Raw genomic sequence first — 27,678 nt, 5'->3', positions numbered from 1 at the left:
GGCACCTCCTACGGACACAGGGAGCGATGCTGGGGGTGGGGGGGGAGAGAGGGTGATTGATGGGGAGGGATGAGTGTATGAGGGAGTCACAGAGAGAGCGGTCCCTATGGAATGCAGAAGGGGGAGGAGAGGGGATGATGTGTCTGGTAGTGGTATCTTGCTGTAAGTGCTGGAAATTCCAGAGGATAATGTATTCGATGCAGAGGCAAGTGGGGTGGTAGATGAGGATGAGGGGAATTCTATGTTTGTTACATCTGGGGGCAGAGGGGGCTAGGGCAGATGAGCAGGAAATGGAGGAGATGCGGGTGAGGGTTGAGTTGGTAGTGGTGGAGGGGAAACCACGTTTGTGGAAGGAGACAGACATTTCAAAAGATCTGGCTGGAAGACCTAATTTTGGGAATAGATGCAACAGAGTTGGAAAAATTGAGAGGAGGCCATAAAATCCTTGCAGGGGACAAGGTGTGAGAAAATGCAGTCAAGGTAGTTGTGGGAGTTAGTGGGTTTGTAATACATGTTGGTGGAAAGATTGTTTCCCAAAATGGTGACAGAGAGATCCAGGAAGGGGAGAGTGTTGTTGGAGATGGATCAGGAGTGTTTGAGATCAGGGTGGAAGTTGGCCGCAAAGTGGATGAAGTTGTCAAGTTCATCGTGGGTGCATGAGGCAGTCTCGATGTAGTCATTGATATACCCAAGGATGAGTTGAAGGGTCTTGCCTGTGTAGGCTTGCAGCACGGATTGCTCCACAAGGTCTACAAACAGGGAGGCGTAGCTGGGACCCATGTGGGTACTTGCGTCATGTGAGCATCGCGGATGTAGGTGGGGAGGGATTAGACCAGGCGGGGGGTGGAGATAGAGTCAAGTTAAGATGAAACTAGTTCGGTGAAACAAGACCAAGAGCAAGTAGAAACAATGGGTCTACCCAGGTGGTTGGGTTTGTGTATCTTGGGTAGAGGGTAAAAATGAGCAGTGCAGGGATAGGAGACAATGAGGTTGGCAGCCATGGAGGGGAGGTGACCAGAGGTGATGAGTTTGGAGGTGGGTTTGGAGACAGTGGCTTGATTTGTTATCGTGGGGTACTGTGGAAGGGATAGATATGTCCTCTGTCCTGAGCAAGGAAGAGGTCAGTGCACCAGACCATAACAGAACCACCCTTATCTGTGGGTTTGATGGTGAGGTTGGGATTGCTGCAGAAAGAGTGGAGAGCAGAGTGTTCAGGGAAGTAAGATTAGAATATGAGGGGGGGGGGGTGGTGGTGAAGTTAAGACTGTTGATGTCTCGGCAGCAGTTAGAATTAAAAAGATCCAGAGCGGGCAGTTGGCCAGGATGAGGTGTCCAGGAGGAGGAAGGGAGAAGAGGTCTTGGGTGGGGGGGGGGGGGGGAGAGTGAAGAGTCATGATCATGGAGGCGAAGGTTTCGAAATGGCATGCACGGAATTCATTAAGGTGTGGGCAGATGGGATGAAGACAGGCCTCTGCAGAGGACCAAGCACTCCGTCTCAGAGGGGAAAGGTCAGAGGAGATAGTGAAGACCAAACAGGGGTCAGAGTGGGAATCGGTGTTGTGGAGGGGTCAGAATTGGAGTGTCGGGGAGGTCGGAGGGTGGAGATGGAATGTGGGGGAAGTTGGAGGGGACGTTTGGAAGGGGGTTGACTGGGAGAGGGGGATAAAAGTAGTTATTCTTCTGCAATTTTGTTTCTCTTGTCCACAACTCACCTACAATTTTTTGAAATTCATTTCACAATTGGGTATATCCTTATTCATGCTAATTCTTATTTGAAACCAACTCAAATGTACCTTGCAAACTATAACTTATACATTCTGCTGCTACAGCATAATTATGGTGTACAAAGTTTTATGGCATGGCATGAGATCAAGAAACCACTGACTGTGAATGCTGATAATCTCACTAAATGGTGATGATGGTTATTTAGGAGGGTAGCAAGTATTTAATATTGCACATCTAACTTGAATCTTCTAGATAGTGGAAACTCAACTGAGGAGCCATTGCATGACACATTCATTGCAGAATATCTTACTTCTGCTATACACATGCCGAGTGTAAAAATTGATTACTTTTAATGAACAGTGACTTGCTGGATATTTTTGTGAAAAAAATGACAATAACCTGGCATGAAAGAGTGGGCATTATTCTATTAGGTTTCACATTTAGATGCGAATGCTACTTGACAAGACTAGAACTAATGGCACCATAATTCTATAACAATGGTTAAGCCTCACACACTTGTGAAAGTGAAGAGTCATTTTGCTAATGTCTTCATCCAAAGTGATGAACGATCCTTCAGAACCTCTCATATCATAGGCATTAATATAGAGCTAATTTGGCTCATTCTCTATTGAGTAAATGTAGTTAGGTGCACAAGAAATGACAAATGTCATGAACCCTGATCACATGGTGTAGCTAGAGTACTTTATATGAGATGGAACAGTTCCTCAGGCTAAATTGCTTAAAGTATAATTATAACACAGGCATAGAGATAATAACATCGTGGAAAATTGCTGCACCCACAAAATAAACTTGAAATAAATAAAGTCAGGTCACATCAGCCCAACTATTTCAAATCATTCAAATTAATTTCTTCAAAAGAAATGGAGTCCTTTTCTGGTAATTACACAAAGATTCAAATTAATTTATAATATCTCCATAAAGGAATCCGCCCACCCAAAGTATGTACTTTTTGGCCAACTCACACAGTCAAGATAAGAATGTGAAAAAAATATTCATCACCCCTCTGCTTGGATAGATTCCAGTAGCTCATCATTATAAAACATGCAAAATTGTCCACATAATTATTTAACTGGATGCATGATGCATTTTATAATCTTCTTAAAAGACTTCCATTAAAAACTTGCAAATATTGTAATTACTCAACTGATTTCCCTCAATATTAGATTTTCAAGTCAAACATTTTAACTGCATTATGGCTTCTAGAAAATTACTCCACCAATACTTGTCACACTCGTCTATCCCTTTGTCACAAATTACACATCACAATAGAACCGGAGCTGAAATTTCCAGCCATTTCCTCCTCAATCTGATTCAAGATAGTAAACTTACCACGTTGAAATCCAGGTTGTTTTCCACCCATTCTTTGGCTTCTCTAAACTCCTCATGAAGACCCATTATAAAGAGTGTGTCCAATGAGTCTACAATTGTGGCTCCCGAAAGACCTCCTGTAGAAATAAAAAGTATTATTAGCCATACACAGATTCATCCATCTCCTGTCCTTTCAGCATTTTTGCAGCAAAATCTTTTGTTTTCTAAGCTTGATATTGTAAAAATAGAAGGAAAAAAAAACAATGAACAATTTCTCAAAAGAATAAAAGTAACTTGCTGCAGGAAACTAAACTGACACTACAAAAAGATGGGAACAACTAAAGTATGAAGGAAATGGTTCTTAACAAATGTCTTAGCAGCAAAAGAGATAAAGAATATTAAAGATATAAAGACACTAGGTGGAAATACAATCCTAAAAAGGAAGAAAGTAACAAAATAATAAGATTGTTCATAAAAAGATAGGAAATTAATTAATAAATGGCATATTACTTCAATGTCAAAAATCTTCCATATCTTCAAAATTTAAAATGACTTTTCTGCAAAAGTAATTATTTAAATTTGAAATAAACAATTTTATCTTTTCAGCATCTAACATCAATAAACAGTTTTCAGGCTTTCTTCCCAAATCAATCACGAAGATAATGTGATCGCTCTCTATCATAAGAAAATTACTCTTCCAAATTCTCCATTTTCCTCTTTAGAAATGGAATAGTATAAGAGTACAGTAATGCTGATAAATTAACATCTGTAACATTACAGTTGTAATTTTATTAAATTAGAAGAATTTTTAACCTGAATCATCATTAAGATTTAAAGAGAAGAGGGTTTCAGACATCATAAAAATCTAAACAGATGGAAGTGTTCCTGAACAAAGTATTGGTCAGCTCTTACCAGTGGCTAGTCATCAATTCATTAAGGTATTTGAGGAGGGCATTTGACAATTTCTTCATTTGTTGGCCTTTTTCAGGAATGATTACTTTTGCTTCCTTTGCTTATTGTTGCTTTAAAGAGGGGATCATGCCCAGGTTATGGTGGATGTTTTCTGATATAGTCTATACAAGTCAAAAAGTTTCACACCAGCAGCCGTCTTTTCTCTCACCATCCCATGTCATAAGACCTGTAGAAGTTGGCACTCTGCTTAGGTAATCTAATTTAAGTTATCTGAATCAATCAAGATTCACAATGACATTTAGCTTGATACATGTACATTGGACCTGGTCTTTCAGGCTGGTGTGTGCTAAAGAAAATGGGACCACTAGTTACATTCAAAAATGTGCTTCTCATCTTACTCAATTTTGTTGCAAAGAACTCAATTATCTAGAAAAACCAACTGAGACATGAAAGATGCTGAGGGAGCTAGACACAAATGATTCTTTAAAATTTAAGGACATAAAATTATTAACGTCAATTTGTTTATTTTTGAGTAGACAGAATAGAAGTCTGTCTTGATAAGTTTGAACAACTATGGGTTTGGGCATAGCTTGACATCATGTCCACTAATGAATGCCCCATAACAGAAACAGCATTCAAGTCATAGATCATGTAGTATTCAGGATTGTGCCAGGAATAATGAACTTCAGTAATGAGTGCAAGGAACATGAAAAAAATTTAAGGAGTCTTTAAAATTTTGATCTGCTCAATTCAGGTGAAGAAGAATTAATTTATAGTTAAATAGAAAAAAGTTCACAGATGAGAACTGTTAAGAGCATAAGGAAGGAGAGAGTGAATTGCAATTTTTAAAAAGGAGAGTAATCTGAAATTTTAAGTAGAGGTATTACAAGATAATGATGAGAAAGGTGAGTAGAGGAAATAGCTTTTGATCATCCTAGAAAGGCCCCCAGGAAGAATGTACCAAATGGTTTCCTGCCAAATTGGAAGCTTGTACTTTTTTTCGTTAACCTTGAAAGAATTATTTATTGTTACTAAGTTATGCTAGTAGTTAATTATGTGCACTGAGGCCAGCTCACAAGACTTTGGACTTATTACAAAATTGGCAGGTATACATAATCGACAAAGCAGAATGAGGAAGAGACATGAAATTATGCATCACTTCTAAAATGGAAAAGGCAATAGATTTGGTATAATTATCACAATGAACTGCTATATTTATTCAAGACAAAATAATTGACACACACATTATGCATCAGCTTTTGGTTGGTGTTCGTATGTTGAACTTGCTTTAGGTTCAACACCAGACATCTGAGCTTGAAATTTAGATTGACATTTCTGTGAACTTCAAGTAAATTGTTGTACTGACAGTAGTCTGTATGATTATGAATACTCCAAGATAATAATCTGAAGTTCCATCTGTCCTCTATGTCTGATATAAACAATCCCTCTGGATTATTTAAAAAACTGGGGGGGGGAGGGGGGGGCTTCTTGGTTTTATGAATATCATTTATTCTTCACCCACTATCACAAAAACTATACTATCTTCTTACTGTATGTGGGCCTTTCTATGCTTTAAACTGAATATTTTAATATATTGCAGAAGATGGATATAATTGCCTCTGACATATTGAAGATGGAAAGGTATTAAATACATACAAGCTTGATTTTTCGATCATACAGATTTGGAGCAGCTATGCTCAATCCTCATCTCTGGTGATGTAACTCACTAATTAATATTACAAAGGAGAAATAACACTAAATACAAAATTGTATTGTAGTCTGGACACTCCCTAAAAATATTGGATAAAATTCTTTGCTATATTAATCCCCATATGCAGTTAAAGTAGTTATGCATACAGAGATTTAACTCAAGCATACACAGTGCAAACAAATAGGACAATCAATGTCCTAAGTTCATCAGTCCTCAGGTTGCTATTGACCAGGATTTTTCCTCACACCAGTGAAGGAATAGTGTCCCCATTCACCTCACTGACAGCAGCTCACAGAATTTTCGCTGGCTTGTTAATGGGCATTTCCTCTGATCCGACGTCTTTTCCAGTCTGGTGGCCTCTATAGAGAATCTGTGGTGTGTGTGAGCTGGAAAAGCGACAGCAAGGCTCTTCAACCAATCGGACTGAAAAATCCTCACTGAGACATGTAGAATCCAAACCAGGAAGAAGAAAGAGATATAAATTAGACTTAAATGATGTATATAAATGAAATAAAGATTGAGAAATACAGATAGAGAGATATGAAACAAATGAAAAAATTAAAATATTTAATTTTTGTTTAAATGTTACAATAATGTCGAGAATCCAAATGAATTTTATACTTACATTAAAAACAAGAAGCTGACTAGGGAGAGGACAGGACCACTCAAAGACAAAGAAGGAAATTTAGGCTTGAAGAGAGAGGAAGTTGTTAAGATTCTACTGAGTACTTTGCAGTGTTCACCAAGAAGGTAATGGGGGACAGCAAAAGAGAGAATAGGCTGGAGAATGGTGATATGTTTGGGCATTTTGGGTCCAAGAATGAGGTAGTGTTGGATCTTCTGAAGAGCATGAAGGTGGATCAGTCCCCAGAGCCTTATGGAATGTAGCTCAGGTTATTGACAGAGAAGGGAGGAGATTGCAGGGGCCTTGAAGATCTTTGTATCCTCACCAGTAACATGAGGTCCCAGAGAACTAGAGAATAGCTCTTTACCTTTGTTTCTGAAGGGAAATAGGGATAAATCAAGAAATTAATGGCCTGTCGATTCTCGGGTAGCTACTGGAGAGGAAATGTAGGGATAGAATTTACGCACATTTGGAAAGGCATGGCCACATCAGGGACAGAGGTTTATATGGATGTTGCCTGATTTAGAGGGTATGAGTTATTGGGAGAAATTGGACAAACTTAGGTTCATTGAACAGCCAATTTACGGTTGGCCAATGCGAAAAGGGCTAGAGACGGAGAGAAGGCCTGACAAAAACTAATAAAATTATGAGCGCCATTGATTGGTAAGTACAACATTCGGAATCTTACTCCAAGGGCAAAAATTATACACACATTTAAAATAGGGATGTAGCCAAAGAGCCTATACTTTTGCTGTTGTGTTCAATGATCTGTTCTAACTTTCTCCTGGGAGGAAAATTCGTTCTTTTTCAGCCAAATATTTGTTCAGCAATATTTATTGCATATAACTTACAATTCACTTATTGCCTAGGGGTACTTTTTAAGCCATTTACTTGTTAGCAAGTAACAAAATTCATGCAACAAAATTTTGCAACATGCATTGTGGGGATTCAGCTATCTCATTTAACTTTTAAATTTATGTCAGCATTTTTAAATTAGGCATAAAAATATTTTATATAACATATTGTATTGGCTATGATTTCATGCTACAAAAATCATAAATGCTGGGGAATGCCAAGGAACTCTCATGAACCCAAAACAGTGTGTTATGTGGGTAAAGCAGCAGTATGACATAGAAAGGATGTGCTGGCATTAGAGCGGATTCAGGGAAGATGGACAAAAATGATTCCTGAAATGAAAGGATTAACATATGAGGAACAATTAACAGCTCTTGGACTGTACTCAAAAGAATGAGGGGAGACCTCAGAGAAGCATTTTGAATCTTGGAAGGCCTGGACAGATTAGATATGGCAAAGTTGTTTCCCATTGTAGGGGAATCTAGGATAAGAGGGCACAACTTCAGGATTGAAGAGTGCCCATTTAAAACAGAGATGCAGAGAAATTTCTTCAGCCAGAAAGTGGTGAACTTCTGGAATTTCCTACTACGGAGGCCAGGCCATTGGATGCAGAGATTGATATGTATCTGAATAGTCAGGGTACCAAATTTTATGGGGAAAATTAGGGTTGAGTGAGAGAATGGATCAACTCATGATTGAATTACGGAGCAGACTCAACAGGCCAAATGGCATACATCTGCTCCTATTTCTTATGGTCTTATGCCTTTGCGATGGATTGTCAGACAAAAATTTAGGGAGACAATAAAGCCTTTTTGAGGCATCAAATCTAAAAGATGTGGATTAAGTAAAGGACATACAGCAAATCCCCAGTATCCTGCACCACGGGGATTGCAGAGGCTAGATATGCACACTCTTACAATGCATTAAGAAAACACAGTATAAAAGACAAAAGACAACACAAAATGTAAAAAAAAATCAGTATTGTAGTTCTAAATTATGTAAAGTTCACTTTAATCAGGCAATTCCCGTAATTTACAAAATTTAAATTCGAACCCAAGCTGCTAGTACTGTAACAGCATTGCGCTAACCATTACGCTAACCATGCTGCGGTCATGATTAACCACACAGCGCCCCCCTACGTTTACAGATAAAGCCTTACTAATAATCAATACTAATAAGATAAAGAGTCTTACTAGGCAAAGATAGGGAGGCACTTTGGGGTTCACCCAGTGGCATCGGCTGGCTCTTCACCCTGGTCAGCACCATTTTATTCCAACACATTTTTAGTGAAACTTTTTTGAAACATCTGCTATGGATGGGGCACAACTGGGACACTCTGTTGACTGAATGTTGGCTCCCATCTTCACCAAGAGATTGTGTGTAGCATCACAGATTTATTTGTACAATTCTAAACTTTTATTTATTTATTTAAAAGTTTATTTATTTATTTCCTTTTTTTTTGCCAGTTAGTTGGGTTGCTGGTTGCTTGAATTTCAGATACCAGGGATATTACTGTACTTGATAATCCCACTGTACTGGGAAGACCAGTTTATTCTATGAGTGCCTCTCAGCATCACTTCTGAGGCAATGTGATTGAAGATAACCCACAGTACTCCTAAAAGACCCCCAAAAAAATGATGTCATCCCATTCACCCAAAATGCAGAAATTGTATTGGGGCACAAAGGTGACTGACAATCTGGATAGATTTCTGAAGTGACATGATCATAATTGCATAGCATTATGCAAATAGAATTCTCAAATCTTTGATGTTGATATGTTTTGTAACTGAGTTTCCAGGTGTTTGTTGTTTAGTTACACAAATTCTGTTTCACATTGAGAATCATGGAAACTGAGCATTAAAAACAATTATTACAGCCATTGTTAGAAAATGCTTACACTCCTCAGCTACAACTACATAGTTCTCTTGAAGATTCATCCAATTCACTTTTTAAACTCTCTTTTGAATCAGCTTCTCCCATGTCAGAATCAGGATTTATTGTCCTGAACAAGTCATGAGATTTGTTGCTTTGCAGCAGCATCTTAGTGCAAACCTTCATATAAACCACCTTATAACAATAATATTTTTTTTTTAAGTGCACGAAAAGTAAGGCAGTGCTTTTGGTTCATTGATGATTCAGGAATATGATGGCAGCGGGTAAGAAGCTGTCCTTGTGCCACTGAGTGCGTCTTTAGGCTTCTGTAACTTTTTCCCCTCCAAGGGTTGCAGAGTGAGGAGGGCATGGCCTGGGTGGTGGGAGTCTTTGAAGATAGAAGCTCCTTTGTTAAGATATTGTGTCTTGTAGATGTCCTTTATGGAGTGAAGTCTGGTACCTGTGATGTCACAGAACAGGTTAACAACCCTCTGAAGTTTTTTCTTGTCCTGAGCGTTGGCACCTCCATACCAGACAGTGATGAAACCAGCCAGAAATGCTCTCCACTGTACACCTGTGGAAGTTTTCCCAGAGTCTTTGGTGACATATCAAATCTCCTCAAACACCTCACAAAGAATCACCACTGGCAAGCTTCCTTGAAGTTTAATTGAACTTAATTTAACATATCATGTAAATCTTTTTGTGCTTCTTTCACCAATTACCATAAATATGTCCACTTATCCTATAATAACTGAAAACAACTTCTCTTTTAACGACTTTTCATGATTTTGAGCTGCTTTAGCAAGTTATTAGATTATTTAAATGGTGAAAGATGGCAGCATGCTGATGTGCAGATATACTTGGAAGTGTTTGTGCATGAAAAGCAAAATGTTAGTTTGCAGATGCAACAAGTAATCAAGACAAATGAAATGTTGGCCTTTATTGCTAGAGGGATTGAATTTAAGAACAGGAAGGTTCTGCTGCAACTATACAAGGTACTTGTGAGGCAACACCTGGAGCACTGAGTGCAGTTCTGGTCTCCTTCCTTGAGGAAGGAAGCACTGGCTTTGGAGGAGGTGCAGATGAGTTTCACCAGGTTGATTCCAGAGATGATGAGGAGATATTGAGTCGCCTGGGACTATACTCACTGGAATTCAGAAGAATGAGAGATCTTATAGAAATATACAAAATTATAAAGGGAATAGATAAAATAGAGACACTACAATTGTTTCCACTGGTGAGACTAGAATTAGGGGACATAGAGTCAGATTCAGGGAAATAGATAAGGAGGAACTGCTTTTTCCAGAGAATTATAAATCTGTGGAATTCTCTGCCCAAGGAAGCAGAAGGCACCTCATTAAATATATTTAAGATATAGTTGAATAAATGTTTGCATAGTTGTGGAATTAAGGGTTATGGGGGGGGGGGGGGGGGGGAAAGGTGTTCCCCTTATCAGAAGTGAATAAAACTAGAGAACATAGATTTAGGGTAAGGGGCAAAACATTTGGAGTTTATCTGAACCGAACCCTTTTTTTTAAACCTAGAAAGTGCTGAATATCAATGCAATGATAGTTTACAGATTACAAGATATTTTCCTTACAGTCTCTGGGAAGTGGGCAATGCTTGCAAGGTTAGTATTTATTGCCCATTCCTAATTGCCCTTGGGCAAGTGGTGGCGAGCCATTTTCTTTGGAACTTCTATAGTGCTTCTGGAGAAACATTTCCAGAGTGATGTTGGGTGAAGAATTTCAGTATTTAGACCCAGAAACAATGTATATTCCTAGTCAGGATCATGATAATGACATGGTAAAGAACCTCCAGGTGGCAGAATAGCCAGGTACTTTGCTACACTTATTGGTAGAGATTGTAGGTTGACAATGTCCTGGTAGGTGAACCATCTTTGTTTTGCTATAACACACAGATCTGACATCCTTCAAATTAGTTTGGTGATCTTTACTGAATTTCCTTCACAGTCAAAAAAAATAAGACTAGTAAAACAAAACTGCACACAATACCAAGCTCAAAGTGCATCTCACAAGGGCCCTGTACAATCTTTTTTTTTTTTAAAAAATCACTTATTGCACCTTTAGCAATTGGTACATCCTATTGCACCTTTCCCATCCCAATCTATTCACACAGTAACCTGCATTCCTGTTATTGCCACAAAAGTAGATACAATATATTTATCCACATTGTACTGCCTCTGCTATGTATCTTCTCATATTGTCTATACCAACTTGGAGCTTCCACCATCCTCCTCCTCAAGGCTCAACTGTTCACCAGCTTTGTGGCTCCTACAGACACAATTTTTTTTATACCTATTCTCCTTTAGTCCTGACAAAAGGTTCAGACCCGAAACAATGATTGACCATTTCTACACATGGATGAGTCTCTCCAGCAATTTTTTGCTCAAGATTCCAACACCTCCCAGTTAACAGTAAGAAAAAAAAATGCAAAATGTTCTTTGCTTTAAAAAAATAATCTAGCTAATACTTGAGTTGATTAAAAAATGTAGTTGCTTTGAAGAGAATACGTATTCTTCCTTTGTTTTCCCCTTCAATGTCTCCCCACTCGTCAACAGTGATGTAGCTGTTGGAGGAGCTCTCCCTGAACAAAATTTTCAAATGTGGTGTAGCGGCTGCTACACAAATTGAAACACACCACCAACACGATGGGGGTTTCAAACGAACTGTTTATTCAAACTTCACACGCACCCTTCAAGGGCAGGGTGAGCTCTCCCCCCGCGGTGACATCATCACACTTGCCCGAGGCACGGGCTTTGGCTTAAGCAACGAGGCACGGAGGTCCCTCAACAGCACTATCTTCTCGCGCCTGCCTAGCCGGTGTGGCAATACAAGCGGGGCCGGTTCGCTACAAGCGACGTGCGCTGCCACAGTGGCGCCTTTTCAGCCTGGCAGTGCCCCCAACCCCATGGCTCTCCCGCACTGCATATTCACTTCTTCCGATCTGTGCCCAGCTCCTTCCTTCCCACCCCCCTCTGCAGTGGCCCCACCCCACGCTGAGCCATGAATGTACGTGAGCCATCCCCAACTTACTGATGCACTGATCAGTGCGATAAGTAAGCAGCTTTACGGGCGTTAGTGATGTTAGTTCCCCAAACCATCCTGCCACCCCCCCCCCCATCCCCCACAACCACATACTTTTTGAAAGAGGGGAGGGCAGAATTCCACCACATTGGCAAGCAGTATTCGAGGAAAATCCTAGCTTTAGACGTTTTGGTTACACAAATCTGATTCTGGGGTTCAGCTAAACATTATCCCATCCATCGTGCTTACCAAATATTTAGCTCTGCACATTGGCCATGAAATCTGTAAGTATGCTGGAGAAATGAATTCCAAAACCCCATGTTCCACCTCACCTGTGCTCAATGATGATATAAATATCTTTTGCCAGGGCCCCGGTAATTTCTTCCCTAGTTTCACACAGTGTCTTCAGGTCCACTTGGTCAGTTCCCGAAGATTTTTCCACTTTTATGCATTTTACTAGCACAGACATGGTGGGCCGAAGTGCCTGCAGTACAACTCCCTTACCCTGGGGTGTTCATGAGCAATGAATAGAAGAGGTACAAACTCCAAGGAAAGGGACCTATGGCTGAGCAGGGAGTCAGCATAGATTTAATGGGCTGAATATTGTAATAATATTAGTAAAAAGTCGTTGTAAAGAAAGGTGACGCATAAATTCAGGATTTTACTGCGAGTCGCCAGCTCGTCACCGGGCTCTGAGCATGCACAAGGAGGTAGTATCGGAGTTGCCATGCACCACTGTCTTACTCCACCCAACCTGCCCACCTCCATGGAAACCAGCACACCGCCACGCATGGCTTTTTAGTGCGTGATCGTTGTCAGGTAGTGGGTGATGGTATTGGGTCTCCTCGCTGTTTCCCACGGAGCAGACCTGGTGAGTTGCTGAGTCCCATCGCCCTGATGGGATAGCCTTGCACCCAGGGCCAGTTGGGATTGGGTTTATAGGACTAGGGTCAATCAGGGTTGACAGGTTGAGGGTGCGGTGTCACGGGGCTGGGAACACTTAAGAAAGAGGAGCAGGAGTTGATCATCTGGTTCATCGAACCTGTTCCTCCATTCAATGAGGTTCTGGCTCATGGGTTTGGGTTGGGGGGGGGGAGGGAGCTTTTTGTGATATTTATATACCATTTAAAACAATGCCATGGTGCAAAAACTATCTGAAACTTGGCTCTGACTAAAGCCAAAGTGGAGGCTTCTCCCAGTGACTGTGGCCAGATTTTGTACTGTAGGCATCAGGTTCTCACACAAGTGTCACAGTAGCCAAAATGCTTAGATTGCCTGGATTGTCCAGGGTTTATGCATGCATCTACAAGGCATTGAAAAATCCAAGAGAGGAAAAGCCAGAATGTGCATTTTTAAACATATATTGTCTATACATTGGTTATGTGTTAAAAAATTGGCTTATAAACACTAGTCTGGAAACGTGTTCCAAATGGGGAATTCATGCTGTAATTTTAAAAAAGGTTATGATTGCCTATAAACTGCTGGAAAAGAGAACAAGTTCAAAGAGTGTGTAACACATAAAATTGGATCTTTAAAGCCACAAATATATTTATCAAGTTTACTTCAAATTTAATAAAAAGCCACAGTAGGAAGTGGAAGCAAATGATTGTTGATCTTCGTGAATTTGTCTCCTTTGTTTAACAGCTGGAGGGCTAATAACACTGCCATCTATCTGAAATATACTTTGCAGTGAATGCTGGAAATACTCAGAACAGTCAATGTTTCAGACTAATTGTCATTGATTTAACCCTAACCCTAAAGTGGTCCATAAATAGCTGGCGTTTCGAAAGGGGGTCGATGAACGCCGAGGGGGGGGGGGGGGTCGAACCTCTGTGAGTGAAAGCAGGGGCATTTCAACATGAAATTGCAATAATCGCGCCAATCTCTCGCGATAGCTAGCCGTGGAGGCTGCCATGTTGTTTTTGGTGTCGGCTTCAATAAGATGAGAGCTAACCTGAGGATGACGACATGTGGACAGAGCGTAGAATAAAGTGAGGTATGTTTTTTATGTTAGGCAGGTCATGGTTAACTGGACAGCACCCGGCACTAACCCCCGCCCCGGATAGTGCCACCTGCCACCCACCCATCCCCCTTGGACAGAGCTTGTCACATGGCACCTTTTTCACGTGCTCTCGCTCCCCCTAACTTCAGAACCTGGCTATGCCCCTGCTTGTCGATTCCATTATCCTACATCCAAAATCCCTTGCTTGAGGCTTCTTGACTTATCACATCAAAACCCTCCTTCAATCCCGACAATAGATCCATTACCCCACTACTGTTTCCAAATTCCCTCCACACAGAGGTTTGTGACTCTGGTTCATCAACTCCACCTTTAACTCTTACTAATCTGAGAAACAAAAAATGGATGATTGTGAATATTACCAGATTAACTACCGGTTATAATCAGGCTTTCCTGACCTACAAATCTTTTCATGTTAGACCAGACATGCCAAATAGGTTTTAAATTACCTCTGTTCCTAATAGATTTTATAAGGAATAATTGTTTCAGGTAGTCACTCACCAAACAAGCCACTTGCATGTCCATTCTTTGACAATGGCTTGAGTTCATTAGTTCCCCATGCATATCGTCTGTAGTTATCCCAGGCAAATTTCATCATCTGAGGACCAACAGAATAAACAAAATTATTCCTCTATAGTATCTTAAATGTGGCAACCCAAATGAATGAATAGCTGAAAGCAAAAATTAAGGTCAAATAAATGAATTGATATCTCAAGTTTATAAATAAATTCCAATGAAATCAAACCCAAAATAGGATCTGCTCGTCAGAAACTGGAACATTGATTGGAACCCGATTTTGCTGTTTTTCTATTGTATCATGTTCTAGTGAGGTTCTTGAGAGATTTTTTTTTAAAAAGATACAGAACGGTAACAAGCCTTGCTGGCCCATGACCCCATGCCACAGAAATACACACATTCAAAGTTCAGACATCACATACAATCCTGAGATTCGTTTTCCTGCAGGCCAGGAAAAATGTCTATTTACATCAGTAGTGCGGCACTGCCAGAGCCGCTGTAGCATTGTAGCGGCAGCGCTGCCGCCGGTGCAGACCCACGGGAACCTTGCTCCTGCAAGGTTGACTGCTATTAACTCCACATGGGGGCTTTGAGCAGACCATTGAGGGATCAGACAGTAGTTTTATTTGAAATTGCACAACTGAAGGTCTGTGCCCAAGATGGCAGCAGCCACAAGGGGCTGCAGACTCCGAGGAAGTGGAGGACTGAAGCCGGACACCAGAGGATGGGAAGAAGCAGAGGAGATGACCTGCGGGTAGTGACCATGGCTACAGACCAGTGAGGGGGGGAATCTGCGGCTGGGGGACCAGTGCATGCGATGGGCTGCTGGTGACTCGAGGCGAGGAACTTGTGGAAGCTGTAGGCTGCTAGAGGCTGCTGGAGACTAGCTCAAACTGTTTGGAGGGATACTAGTATCTGAACTGGGATGTGAGGAGGTGTCAAGGTTCGCCAAAGGGTTCCCACAAGGCTCAGATCTGGAGCTCAGGTTGCCAGTGGTTTGGACTGGACTCTGTGTGGCTGCGGAAGCGCTGGAGGTGAATCTACGGACACTCGGTGACTCTGGGGGAACTGTTTTGCTTTTCTCTCTCCCCGACTGTAAGATTGTAGGAGGTGCTTAGGCAATTCCTGCTGGTGGCAAATCTGTCTGCCTTGCAGAAGGCAAAAAGAAATTTCATGTAATATGACACTATGATAATAAATTGAATCTTGCAAAAACTGTACTAAAGAAAAGGTATACAAGAGAAAACTGTAAACAAGACAGTGCAAACAAACTGCAATACAGAAAATAAATATTAATAATAAATAAAGTGCACAAGTAAGAGTCCATAAATGAGTCCCTGATTGAGTTTGTTGTGGAGGAGTCAGATGGTGGAGGGGTAGCAGCTGTTCCGGAACCTGTTGTTACAAGTCTTGTGGCACCTATTCCTCAATCCTGATGGCAGCAGTGAGAACCTGGGTGGTGTGAATCCTTGATGATTGCTGCTGCTCTCCAACGCCAGAGTTTCATGTAGATTTTCGAGGGTGGGGAGAGTTTTACCTGTGACGGACTTAGCTGCATCTATTTCCTTTTCCAGGGCTTTTCACTCAGTGCCCCTATGCTAGGCTGTGATGCAGTCAGTCAGCACACTTTCCCCTATACATCCACTGAAGTTTGCAAAGGTTTTCAATGTCACACCAAACTTCTGCAATCTCCTAAGAAAGTAGAGATGCTGTCATGCTGTCTTCACAATGACATAAATTGTGACCAATGAACTAACCACGTAGATCTTTTATATGGACCTGCTCTGCTGTATATCCTAGATCAGGGGTGTCAAACTCAAATTCACGCAGGGCCAAAATTAAAAACTTGGACTAAGTCGAGGACCGAACTAAATATTTATTGAAAATTTTCAACAACATCTGCATGTTTTCTCTTCTTTCAACATATATAATGTTAAACTTTTTCTTATTAAAATAAATGTTTAATAATAGTTTTGGATAAACTCTTTCCAGAAGCATTAACAAATGAGAAATAAAATATTCAATAAATAATATTTCTCTATAGAGGATTTGTCAAATGTTGCTAATGTGCTGTCGAATAGTAAAATCTGAGGGCTATTGAGAATGTGGGAGAATAACATGATTCCTGAAACAATCAAATGGGTGACTGATTGTGGGCATGAACTCTAGCAGGGTTATTTGCCATGCCCTTTTTCCATTGGTACAGATATCCTTTGATTTACACACTTTTCAAGTTTTATGCCTAATGAGCTTGAATCCAGGTGCAGGACCATTTTTAACCAGGAATATATTTATCACTGTGACATGAAACTATTGGAAGATCGTTTTATCCTGAGATTAAAGTTCATAATACTTACTCAGGCCTGTGTGCGGGAGGGCGGGGTTTGCGGGCGATCGGGTTGGACAACGACAGTGCGGGGGCATCGGCTCTCACTGCAGGGCGGCATCTCGGCGGATCAGCGGCCCCGTCACCGTGAGTCGCGGGTCGGCCTGCGGCAGGGAGGGGGAGTGGGCAACGGTCCTGCAGAGGTCAGGCCCGAGGCCTCCGGTTCCGGGCGCTGGGAAGCGGCCTTGGCTTCCCCTGACACCGGCCAGGCCCCAAAACCAGAGTCCACGGTGAGACCCTGCAACGTAAACAGAGGAGGTGGGGGCGATTAGCAGGCTGACGCCAATGCATTCTGGGATTTATAGTATTAGCTGTACATGCACTATACTGGCGCGGCGGCCAGCGGGCCACCTCTAATACATTTTTGAAATGATCTTGCGGGCCAAATATAATTATATCTTGGCCCGCGGGCCAGAGTTTGACATGTGTGTCCTAGATGGTTGTGCATGCTAGCTCATCAAGGTTCTTTAAACATTTTGTTTTTGAAAGATCAAAGCATTAAAGGCTTTGGGGCTGACACAGTAGAGATGAGCCCAACATAAAGAGAGGTACTGGAATTTTAATGCACAATTAACTAATGCCTTTTCCCTGCAATGTAATCAGCGCTGCTCGACATTTTCCATGGTTGCAGCTGGCACACTCTAACATTGCATGAATGATTTGAATGCCTACATTACAATGACTGACCACAGGTTATTTATGCTTTAAAATTCTGGCACATCTTTTCATTAGATGTGTGCATCAACACAAATTCCATACAGTGAGGGCATAAATGTAGCGAAGCCAGCCTTTGCTTCTTCAAAGGAACAGTGAGTCCATTGTGGTTGCACGACCATTAGGAAGAAATTGTTACAAAGATCAATTCCAAAAGCACTGATCCAGGAACATGAATGCACTCCAGGAACATGTTTAATAGTTCTACACATATTGTCAAGATCAATACAATCTCTTGATTATTTAAAATTGGCTTGTAATCCAAACATTTTTTATTTATTGTCAGTTTTCAGAATTTATAGTACAACACTGGATGTCTTCTCATCCTTTGTTCTTATAGAAAAAGTGTACATCATTTCCTCAATCCTATTTCCATTGTCCTCATTAGCTTAAATTCCCTCAGCTTTGCAGTCTCTCTACATGTTGCAATGGAAGTTCTGTTTAATGCTGCTCCCATTCTACAGTTTCCCCTACCTTATAGTGCACAAGCTTAGTGTAATTTGATGAGTTTTCCTTATAAAGTTATTGTGATTTCACAGAATCAAGCTATTTTCATTGAGAAAACACGCAATCTAGGTTTCTAAACTTAACATCCAACAAGGATTGTGCTATCAAACGTAGGTTCAATTGGTCTGATCATACCGAATATAGGATTGTACACAATTACTAAGTTGAAAAGAAAACTAGATATATTAAAATATTCATCAGTTTTTTTGGTAGATGTTTAAATTCCCAGAAGCCAAATGGTTGAATTGCATGCATCCATTAAAAAATAAGGTAGTAAAACACCTCTTTTTCTTAAAATCCAGACACAGCTAAAATTTTAGAACATGCATTCCATAATCTCTGTGATAGTGAAATCAAAGAAATGTATTTTGTTAAACAGAAATGGTTTGGGTTGATTAAGAGAACTTATTATTTAAGGCTACTACAATGTGGACGACTCAAAAGTAAAGAAAAAATGCAATTGCTTTAGTGTGCTAAGTAGATCAAGTAGTTTGATAGTCTGTTATCTTTATTCTTTGTACTTTTATGAAACTAAAAGCAGATTAAAATGTGATTCAGTTTCCAATAGTTCGTACTTTTTGGCCAAATGGTACCTTACTATTTTTTTTTAATATATTCCAGCCAGAACATGATGCCAATCTGGTCCACATATGCATTATTATTGTGGCATGACAGGAAGAGGAATAAGAGAGAAGATTTTTCACCTTCCCCATTTCTTGAAATTGACATCAAAATTGTTGTGGGGAAATCAGTTGTTTGTCCAGTTCCTGAAGAATTTCACTGACATTGTGCAGCCTGAAATTGTTATTCTTCCTCAAGATGTCATCCATCTCCTCCTATTGCTGGTTCTTTGGCTAACCCTTTGTCTCTGCTCCACAACCAGACAACCAAATGTCAAATAACTGCCATGTATGGCAGGTGCTGCAGTCAGAAGCTGAAACAGTGTGGGGCATGTCAATCTACAAATAAAAAAAGCTATTTCCTATCTGAGAAGGCTACAATCCTTATTTGTGTGATGCTTTATAACTGTGTATTTAATTGCAAATCATAAAAATATCATGTTTCATTCTGATTCATTGTTTGGTTTGATTAGTAAAGTAAAACCATTTGTTTCAGTTACTAAAACACACTACAGCCCGTGGAGAAGATCCAAATTTATCCGCTCACAACTCAATGCAGAAGTCTTTCCCTGAGCAGGCAAGCAATGGGGCTCCTACTATTTGGCAAGGGGACGAACAGTAGAATGGACAGGCAGGTGGCTGCCATGGCTTCAGCAGGCGGCAACGTGAACTGGAGAAAATTGCCTTGGAAAATCATGGTGAGCCTGAAGCATACACCATGCCAGGGATTTTGCACTTCATTCAGTGGGAGCATTTTGAGATGGAGAAAGAGCAATAGGAAGCAGAAAAAGCCGAGCTGCAAGAAGGGGGGGGGGGGGGGGGTGGGAAACGACATTGAAAACAAACTTCCCTGGTACACCGAGCTTAATCCTTACCTCACAGGGAATCGATTGCTAAGGTAAAGAAAGTTTAAAAATGTATTTTAGGCAGAAGAAATGCAGCAGTATTTTTTAAAAACCTTTTATTGTTGCGGAGGGTCAGTTCTATGCCGCCATCTTGAATTTAAAGATGGCATCCCTTGGTTGTCATTAGCCAAGAGATGCCAGGCAAGAAATTACTGTTTTTTTTAAAATTACTGGTAGCATCAGTGTGGCCTGCTGTTCAACCATTGACACACAATCCGGCCCACGCATGGTCAAAGGTTGTTTATATAAAAAGAATATAAAGGTGTGTATAAATGGAGTCCTTGTGCAATTTCATTAAAGATGAATTAATACAACCCACAATACACACTAACTTGATCATCTCAGTTGAACATTAATGAAAATATAACCAAATGGAGGAACCTCATAAACTTGATTTGAATTTCAATTCTCCTTCATAAAAAGACAAACTATTATTCCATTGCTGAAGGGAGTAAAGTGGCAGATGCCATGAGAATATCCAGCGATAAAGTGATGCATATTTGTCCCTCGTTAGATTAAGATTCTTCATTCCTCTCTCCAGAAATGCAAGGACATAGTCCATCATCCTGGCCCCAAGACCTTACAGATTAGAAAGTCTTCATACCCCAAAGTCTACTCTTCTTCGGCATTATCTCAGGAATAATACTAAACTGCTTCCACTTCATTTCTATGGGTTCAGAGGTGATAGATGAAAATCAGTAAATAGGGAACTTGCAAACACTGTCACAAGTGAAATTAGGAGGTGCTCAGTGAGGATAGTTTCCATGTATAATGATACCTTCCTTTTGCTGAATACACTAGGCTTCTGCATGAACGACATGTATACATGAAGTTCTCAATCTGAATACAAATATTCCTTTTCAATATTGAGCAGTCATAGACCAGGAGATCCCAAGAGTTGGGCATCCAAACAACATGGTTTGTCCAAAGGAGCAAAGTGTGTCTAACCTAATTAGGGCTGGGATAAGATCCAAGTCTCAGAGCATATGGGAGGGAAAGAATCATTATTGTCTAGACTTTGTAAATTAGCTTGCATAAAACGATGATGAATTTTTTCCAACAACATCGATCAGCACAAAATCTGTTTTATATATCATTTGGCTGTGGATGAAAACAGTAAATGTCCACTGAGATGACAAATGGAAATAATTATTGTAAATGCCATTTTACAACTGCAAAACATTGTGCTCTTCAAGGTTATCAGAACAAATAATAAAAAAAATTACTGCAGAGGACATAAATCTGAAATAAAAACAGAATATACTGAAAAACAACTCAGATGGTTATGGAGCATCTGTGGAAAGAGATACAAAATTTTACAGGTCAAAGACTTGCATCAGAACTGGAAAACCTGATTAATAACTTGAAATAATAACAAATTACTTTCAAGTTGCAGAGTGGATGAGGCAGGATTGAATAGAACAAAGAGAATATCTGTTATAAAATGAGATTGGGGTTGTTAAGATGATATAATGTTTACAATATCTTCTGCTAGATAGAATAACAAGGGCAGTTACAGAGAGAAAAGAAAAAAAAGGGGTATTATATTCTTTAAAAAATGGAGGTCAAAACTGTTGCAGAAAAATCAAAACCAAAAGATGAACAGAATCAGAATTAGGTTTATTCTTATGAACATATCATGGCATTTGTTGTTTTGCAGCAGTGGCATTGTGCATTACCGGTGCAAAATTGTTATAAATTACAGTTCTGTAAATACAATATTTAAAAATAAATAATTAGTGCAAAAAAGAGGAAAAGTAAGGTAGTGTCTAAAGGTTCTTTGACCATTCAGAAATCTGATGGCAGAGAGGAAGCAGCTGTTTTATCCAATGTTGATGTGCATCTTCAGGCTCCTGTACTTCTTTCCTAATGGCCTGGGTGGTGAGGGGTCTTGATGATAGAGGGTCCTTTTTGAGACACTGCCTCTTAAAGATGCCCTTAATGGAGTTAAGACAAATGCCCATCAAGTCAAGTCTATTGTCATCTCTTTGTACAAGTACAACCCAACAAAACAGCGTTTGCTGGTCCTCTGTGCAAAACATGCAGACACACAAGAAATAACATGCATACAGACAAGCAAATATATATGCAGGACAAATCTTTCATCTATACAAATAAATAAATAAATATTGCTTTGTACATATGAGAGAATTGGATGGTTAGTGTGATCAGTTCTCACTGCTTGTGGGAAGGATGTAAAATACTCAGAAAGAAGATGAGATGCTGTTCCTAATGCTGGCAATGGCAACTCATGACAAAGGGTTCATGCCCAAAACATTGATTACCCTTTACTTCCTATGGATGCTACATGACCTGCTGAGTTTCTCCTGCACGTTTGTGTGTTGTCACTCTCTTTAATTTTCCTCATAGCTTCCTTCATTGTTCCATTGAGTTTCCATGCCAACTTAAGGAACAGCACCTCATCTTCTATCTGTGCATTTTACATCCTTTGGGAATTAACCAATTTCAAGTAATCTGCTCTTTGCGTTCATATCAAAAATGATCAGTTTTTTTGTTGTGTTACCCATCTGTAAAATTAGCAGCCTTTTCTCTCTCTGCAGACTTTGCCCTTTTGGTTCATCTGGAACAGCTCTGTCCTACATTTCACAATTTTTGTTTACGTGTTCCTTTATTTGTTTCTGCTTCTCTCCAACTTCCCTAATCAATCTATCAACCAAATGGTAACCCTGGCTTTACTCTAATCATAAATACTCTCTTATTGCAGCTTGTTTCATCGATTCTCTGATTCTGATGAGCATCATCAAGCTGGAATTTTTTTCTCAGTTTCTTTTTTTTAAATTTTGTCAGCTCAGTGTTCCATCAAATTACAGGTTACTGGGCTCAGATAACATTCAATTAAATTGCTAAGCAATTCACCATTTTGGCGAGTCAACTGTATCTCAAACTACTTACAAGAATCATACGAGCTATAAAACTGCCAATTAAATTGGAATAGAAATCAAAAATCCTAACAAATCCATAAATACAATTATGTCTAAGGCCCTGCCTTATATTTGATTTAAATCTTTCATGCAACCAAATTAAAGCAAATAAATAATACTCTTTGTTTATTGAGAGTTTTCCCTTAGTCACAGTTCTGGGTTCTAAAGAATGAGCCCAAAATACAACACAAATGTCACTTCTCAGAGGTCAAAGAAAGAAGCTAATACATATGCACAGTACAGGCCCTTCAGCCCCTGTGTTGTTCCAAACTAATAACGTACTTTAACTACCCAGAATTTTCATGCTACGTAACCTGCCATTTTTCTCAATTTCATGTCTCTTAAAAGATCCTATTGTACCTTCCGCCACCACTGTTCCAATGCACCCACCACTCTCTGTATGAAAAACTTACCCTCTTGCATCCCTCCTACACTTACTCCCAAGCATCTTAGAACCATGCTCCCTGTGTTAGCCATTTCAGCCCTGGGCAAAAGCCTCTGGCCACCCACATGAACAATACCTCTCACATTCTGTACACCTCTATCAGCTCACCCTTCATCCTCTGTCACTCCAAGGAAAGAAGACCAAGTTAATTCAACCTATTCTCATAAGGCATGCTCTCCAATCCAGGCAACATCCTTGTAAATCTCCTCTGCACCCTCTTGATAATATCAACATCCTTCCTGTAATGCAGCGACCAGAATTGAACACAATTCTCAAAGAGGAATCAGAGAATTGATAAAACAAGCTAGCTGCAATAAGAAAATATTTCTGATAGGGCAAGGCCATCATTACCATATGGTTGATAGATCGATTAGGGAAGTTGGAGAGAGGCAGAAACAAATAAAGGAACACTTAAACAAAAATTGTAAAATAAGATCTCATATAGCTGCAACATTATCTCACAATCATCTCCTTGGTTTTGCTGACATTAAGCACAAGGTTGTTGTCGTTACACCATTCAATGAGCTGATCTATCTCCCTCCTGTATACTTCTTCATTGCCATTTGTAATTTTGCTGACAACTGTAGTGTCATGGGCAAATTTCCAGATGGCATTGGAATTGTGCCTGGTCACACAGTTGTGGATGTATAACGAGTAAAACAGTGGGCTAAACACTCATCCTTGGGATGTGCCTGTGTTGATGATCAGTGAGGAGGAGATGTTTCCAATTCATACTGACTGTGGTCTTCCAATGAGAAAGTCAAGGATCCAGTTGCAGAGGCCTAGAGTTTGTAACTTTTTGACCAGCACTGAGGGAATAATGGTATTGAAGGCCAAGGTGTAGTCTATGAAGTGTAGCTGCGTGTATGAATGTACGAATAAATACTGAAGCAAATTATCAAGGACCTCCACTACTTCCTCCAACTCTGTGCATATGTTTCCACCATCTCCCCTGATGGGACCCACCTTCACACAACTCATCCTCTTGTTCTTCACATACTTGTAGAATGGCTTTGGGTTTTCCTAATCCTACTCATCAAGGCCTTTTCATGGCCCTTTTCAGCTCTCCCAAGTCCTTTCTCAAGCTCTTAGCAATTTTAATTCTCTGGAGCTCAGTCCTATTTTCTTAAACCTCTCATAAGCTTTTATTTTCTTTTTAACCAATATTTTTAACATCCCTTTAACACCATGGCTCTTTCACCCTACCATCCTTTCCCTGTCTCAATGGAATATACAGTACTTGTGCAGAACACCATGCACATGTTCTCTGAACATTTGCCACATATTTCCCAGAGTACATCTGCTCCCAATTTATGTTCCCATCTAAAAGCATCATATTTTCACTTACTCCAATTAAATGTTTTCCCAAATTGTCTATTCATGTCCTTCCCCAGTACTATGGTAAAGGAGAGTTGTGATCACTTTCTCTGAAATTTTTGTCCTCTGAGAGATCTGACACCTGACCTAATTAATTTCCCAATAGCAGGTGAAGAAAAGCCTCTCCTCCAGCTAGCCTAGCTACATATGGTGTCAAGAAACCTTCATGAACACACCTAACAAATTCCAATCCATCCAAACCCTTCCGTCTAAGATGGTGCCAATCAATATTAGGAAAGTTAAAAATCACCCATCATTCTAACCTTATTATTTTGCACCTTTCTAGAATCAGCTCCTCAATGTCTCTGTAAGTACTGAGCAGTCTATAATATACTGTACATCCTTGAGGGTTATAGCCCCTTCCTATTGCTGACTCCCACCACATTGACTCAGTAGACAATCCTGCCACTACTCCCCCCTTTTCTCCAGCTGTGATAGTATCCCTGATCAGCAATACTATTGCCCCAATACTTTTGACCTTCCTCTCTGCCGTTTTTGAAACAACCATTCCTGCCCCCGAGACAGCCAAGTCTCTGTAATGGCCACAATGTCATAGTTTCATGTATTGTCCCACGTTCTGAACTTATCTGCTCTATTCCAAAAACATGCATGCATTAAAGTACACACACTTCAACCTTACTAACCTAATGCATTTATGTTCCACCCACTGCCTGTCTCTCTTCACAGTCTCATTACACATAGCACCTATCATTTCACAAACTGCTCCATCATCTGTTGATTTAATGGATAATAAAAGCATCCATGCAGGCACATTATTTGTATTTTCATTGCACCATGGACATAATGTTATATAAAAATAATGGTGACAAAAAAGAGATTAACAGCAACTTTTTCTGGGCTCCTGAAACCCCTACTACAGGCTGTACCTTCCCTTTTAAATATTCACCTTATGACCTGCTTTCAATGCATTTGGCAGCATGCAGCCTTATTCCTCATGACCAGCCACTGAACCACATTAACGATCTTCAGATCTGGGTGATGGCTGAGTCGGGCCATTTGGAATGCAGAGCCCTTAAAGAGCTAGGCCACCACCAAGCTGAGGCCAGAAATGTGGAGTGAGGGCTAGGATCCAAACCAGAATGAAGCACAAGGGACTGAGACTTCCTCTATTGTCCATTACTATTGCCGAATGTCCAGTCATTGGAAAAATAAAATCAACAACCTCAGGGCAAAACTGCTTTAATCAGAGACAAATCTCAGCTGTTTGCTGTACTGAGACCTGGCTAACAAAGAACACATTGGAGATTCCCCGATCTGATCAGAGGGTTTCGCCATTCACAGACTAAAATGGAACTCAAATTCTGGCAAAGGGAAAGGGGTGTGTTTTTTAGTTAATACTGGCTGGTGTATAGACATTGGGGTTATGTCAACCTCCTGCTCCACTGCCTCAGAGAAAATATCCATCAAATGCAGACCATTCTATCTACCCCAAAAGTTCTCATCAGTATTTCTCACCAGAGTTTATATGCCTCCCAATGTTGATGACAGGCACTTCCGGAGCTGCATGATGTGGTTAGTAAACAACCCTTCCCAATGCACTACCAATCATAGTGGGTGACTTTCTGTCTCAAGAAAACTATGCCCAATTATCACCAGCATTAACCTGCTGTAATAGAGGCTCCAGCATACTTGATCACTGTTACACTAAGATAAGGAAGGCCTTTCGTTCTTTCTAGAGATTGCATTTTGGCAAGTTGGATCACCTGCTGGTGCTCCTTCTGCCTGCAGACAGACTGAGCCCAAAAAGAAAGGCCCCAGAGATCAGGACGGCCAAAAGGTGGTCACGAGAGGCTGAAGAATGGCTACAGGAATGCCTCGAATCAGTGGATTGGGCAATGTTCAAAAACAAAGCTGAGTATCTGAATGATTTCAACAGGGCTATTACGGGCTTTATCAAAACAGCTGTGGTCAAGCATGTCCCCACCAAATCATTCAGGGTTTTCCCCAACCAGAAGCCCTGGATGAACAATTAAATCTGGAACTCGCTGAGAGCCAGGTCACAGGCATTTTTGTTCTGAGATCCAGAAAACTATGCAAGGAGCACATTCAACCTACAGAAAGCCATCTCCCAGGCGAAATGGAGATTTCAGATAAGAATGGAAATTTGAAATTTATTAATTCATCACTACTCTCAGTCCTCTTCTCATATTATCCACAAGCCTTTATCTTTAGCAGTAACCTCATTGATGGATTTTTGGAAGCCCAAATGCAGTACACATCTTCTTTATGCATTATTCTAAGAAAAGTCTAATATGGTTAAATACAATTTCCCTTTCACAAAACTATGTTGTTATATATCTTATCTTATGCCTTTTTAACTATATTTAAATCAGTGGGACTTCTCCCAGAATCTGCAGAACATTACGAGTGCTTCCACAGTCCCTGCAAACAATCCTTTTAGAATCCTGGAATGCAAACCATCAAATCCAAGTAATTTATCATCTCTTTGTTCCATTATTTCTCTTAGTACTTCTTCACTAGTGACATGAATTGATTTAAGTTCCACAATCTCCCCTACTCATTGCCTGCCTATTTAATACCTGTAGTATGCTGTTCATGCTTTTACCTCAGATATGATGTGTTTGTAAAAAAATTTTCCATTTATTTATTCCCTGTGAAGCTGTCATTTCTTTTGTCATCCTTCCCAAACTTAAGGGTGCTATTATTCTTTGCAACTTCATTAACCTTTTCTTTCAACCTGATTATCATTCTTCACTTCCTCAGTTAGCCACACATGAATATTCTCATGTAGTGAATAACCGACACAGAAGTCCCATCAGTACTAGTAAATTGACCAGGACTTGTCTCTTCATAGAATGGAGATCATGGTGTTCATACAATCTTAACAATGTGAAACTCTATGGTAGTAAAAAAAAACAATCCCCTCCCCAAATTCATGTGCAATTTTGCAAATATGGCTTTCAGTGAATGGTCAATTGCTAAATCCCTTCAAGCCCATCATCATAGAATATGTGAGAATGGTATTTTGTTATAGAGATGAAAATGGGCAAATTGCGTTTGCACAGAATCAGCCTCATTCTCTTCATTTCTTTTGTTGTTTCAATGTTGCAAGCCTAAAATCGGGTGCCCCACATTACGGGCTGCAATGGAGAGTAATGACCTAATCTCTTCATAAACTTGCCCTTTGT

The 27,678-nt window shown here is 40.2% G+C and overlaps 1 protein-coding gene across 4 annotated transcripts in view; it reads right to left on the bottom strand.

The window, feature by feature from the left end:
- Positions 1-27,678, bottom strand: part of LOC138741431 (mannosyl-oligosaccharide 1,2-alpha-mannosidase IA-like) — a 97,360-nt gene that overhangs the window by 39,184 nt on the left and 30,498 nt on the right. For all 4 annotated transcript variants that reach the window (XM_069895514.1, XM_069895511.1, XM_069895513.1 and 1 more), the window contains exons 2-3: positions 14,598-14,694; positions 3,076-3,191 (exon numbers count right to left, since the gene is read on the bottom strand). In XM_069895514.1, the coding sequence (XP_069751615.1) occupies positions 3,076-3,191; positions 14,598-14,694 (213 nt within the window). The remainder of the gene's footprint in view (positions 1-3,075; positions 3,192-14,597; positions 14,695-27,678) is intronic.

This window comes from Narcine bancroftii, chromosome 8 (assembly GCF_036971445.1).
Source record: "Narcine bancroftii isolate sNarBan1 chromosome 8, sNarBan1.hap1, whole genome shotgun sequence".
In the NCBI taxonomy this organism is placed as follows: domain Eukaryota; kingdom Metazoa; phylum Chordata; class Chondrichthyes; order Torpediniformes; family Narcinidae; genus Narcine; species Narcine bancroftii.
Note: the sequence above shows the minus strand (reverse complement) of the source record. Positions and strands in the feature narration are given on the sequence as shown.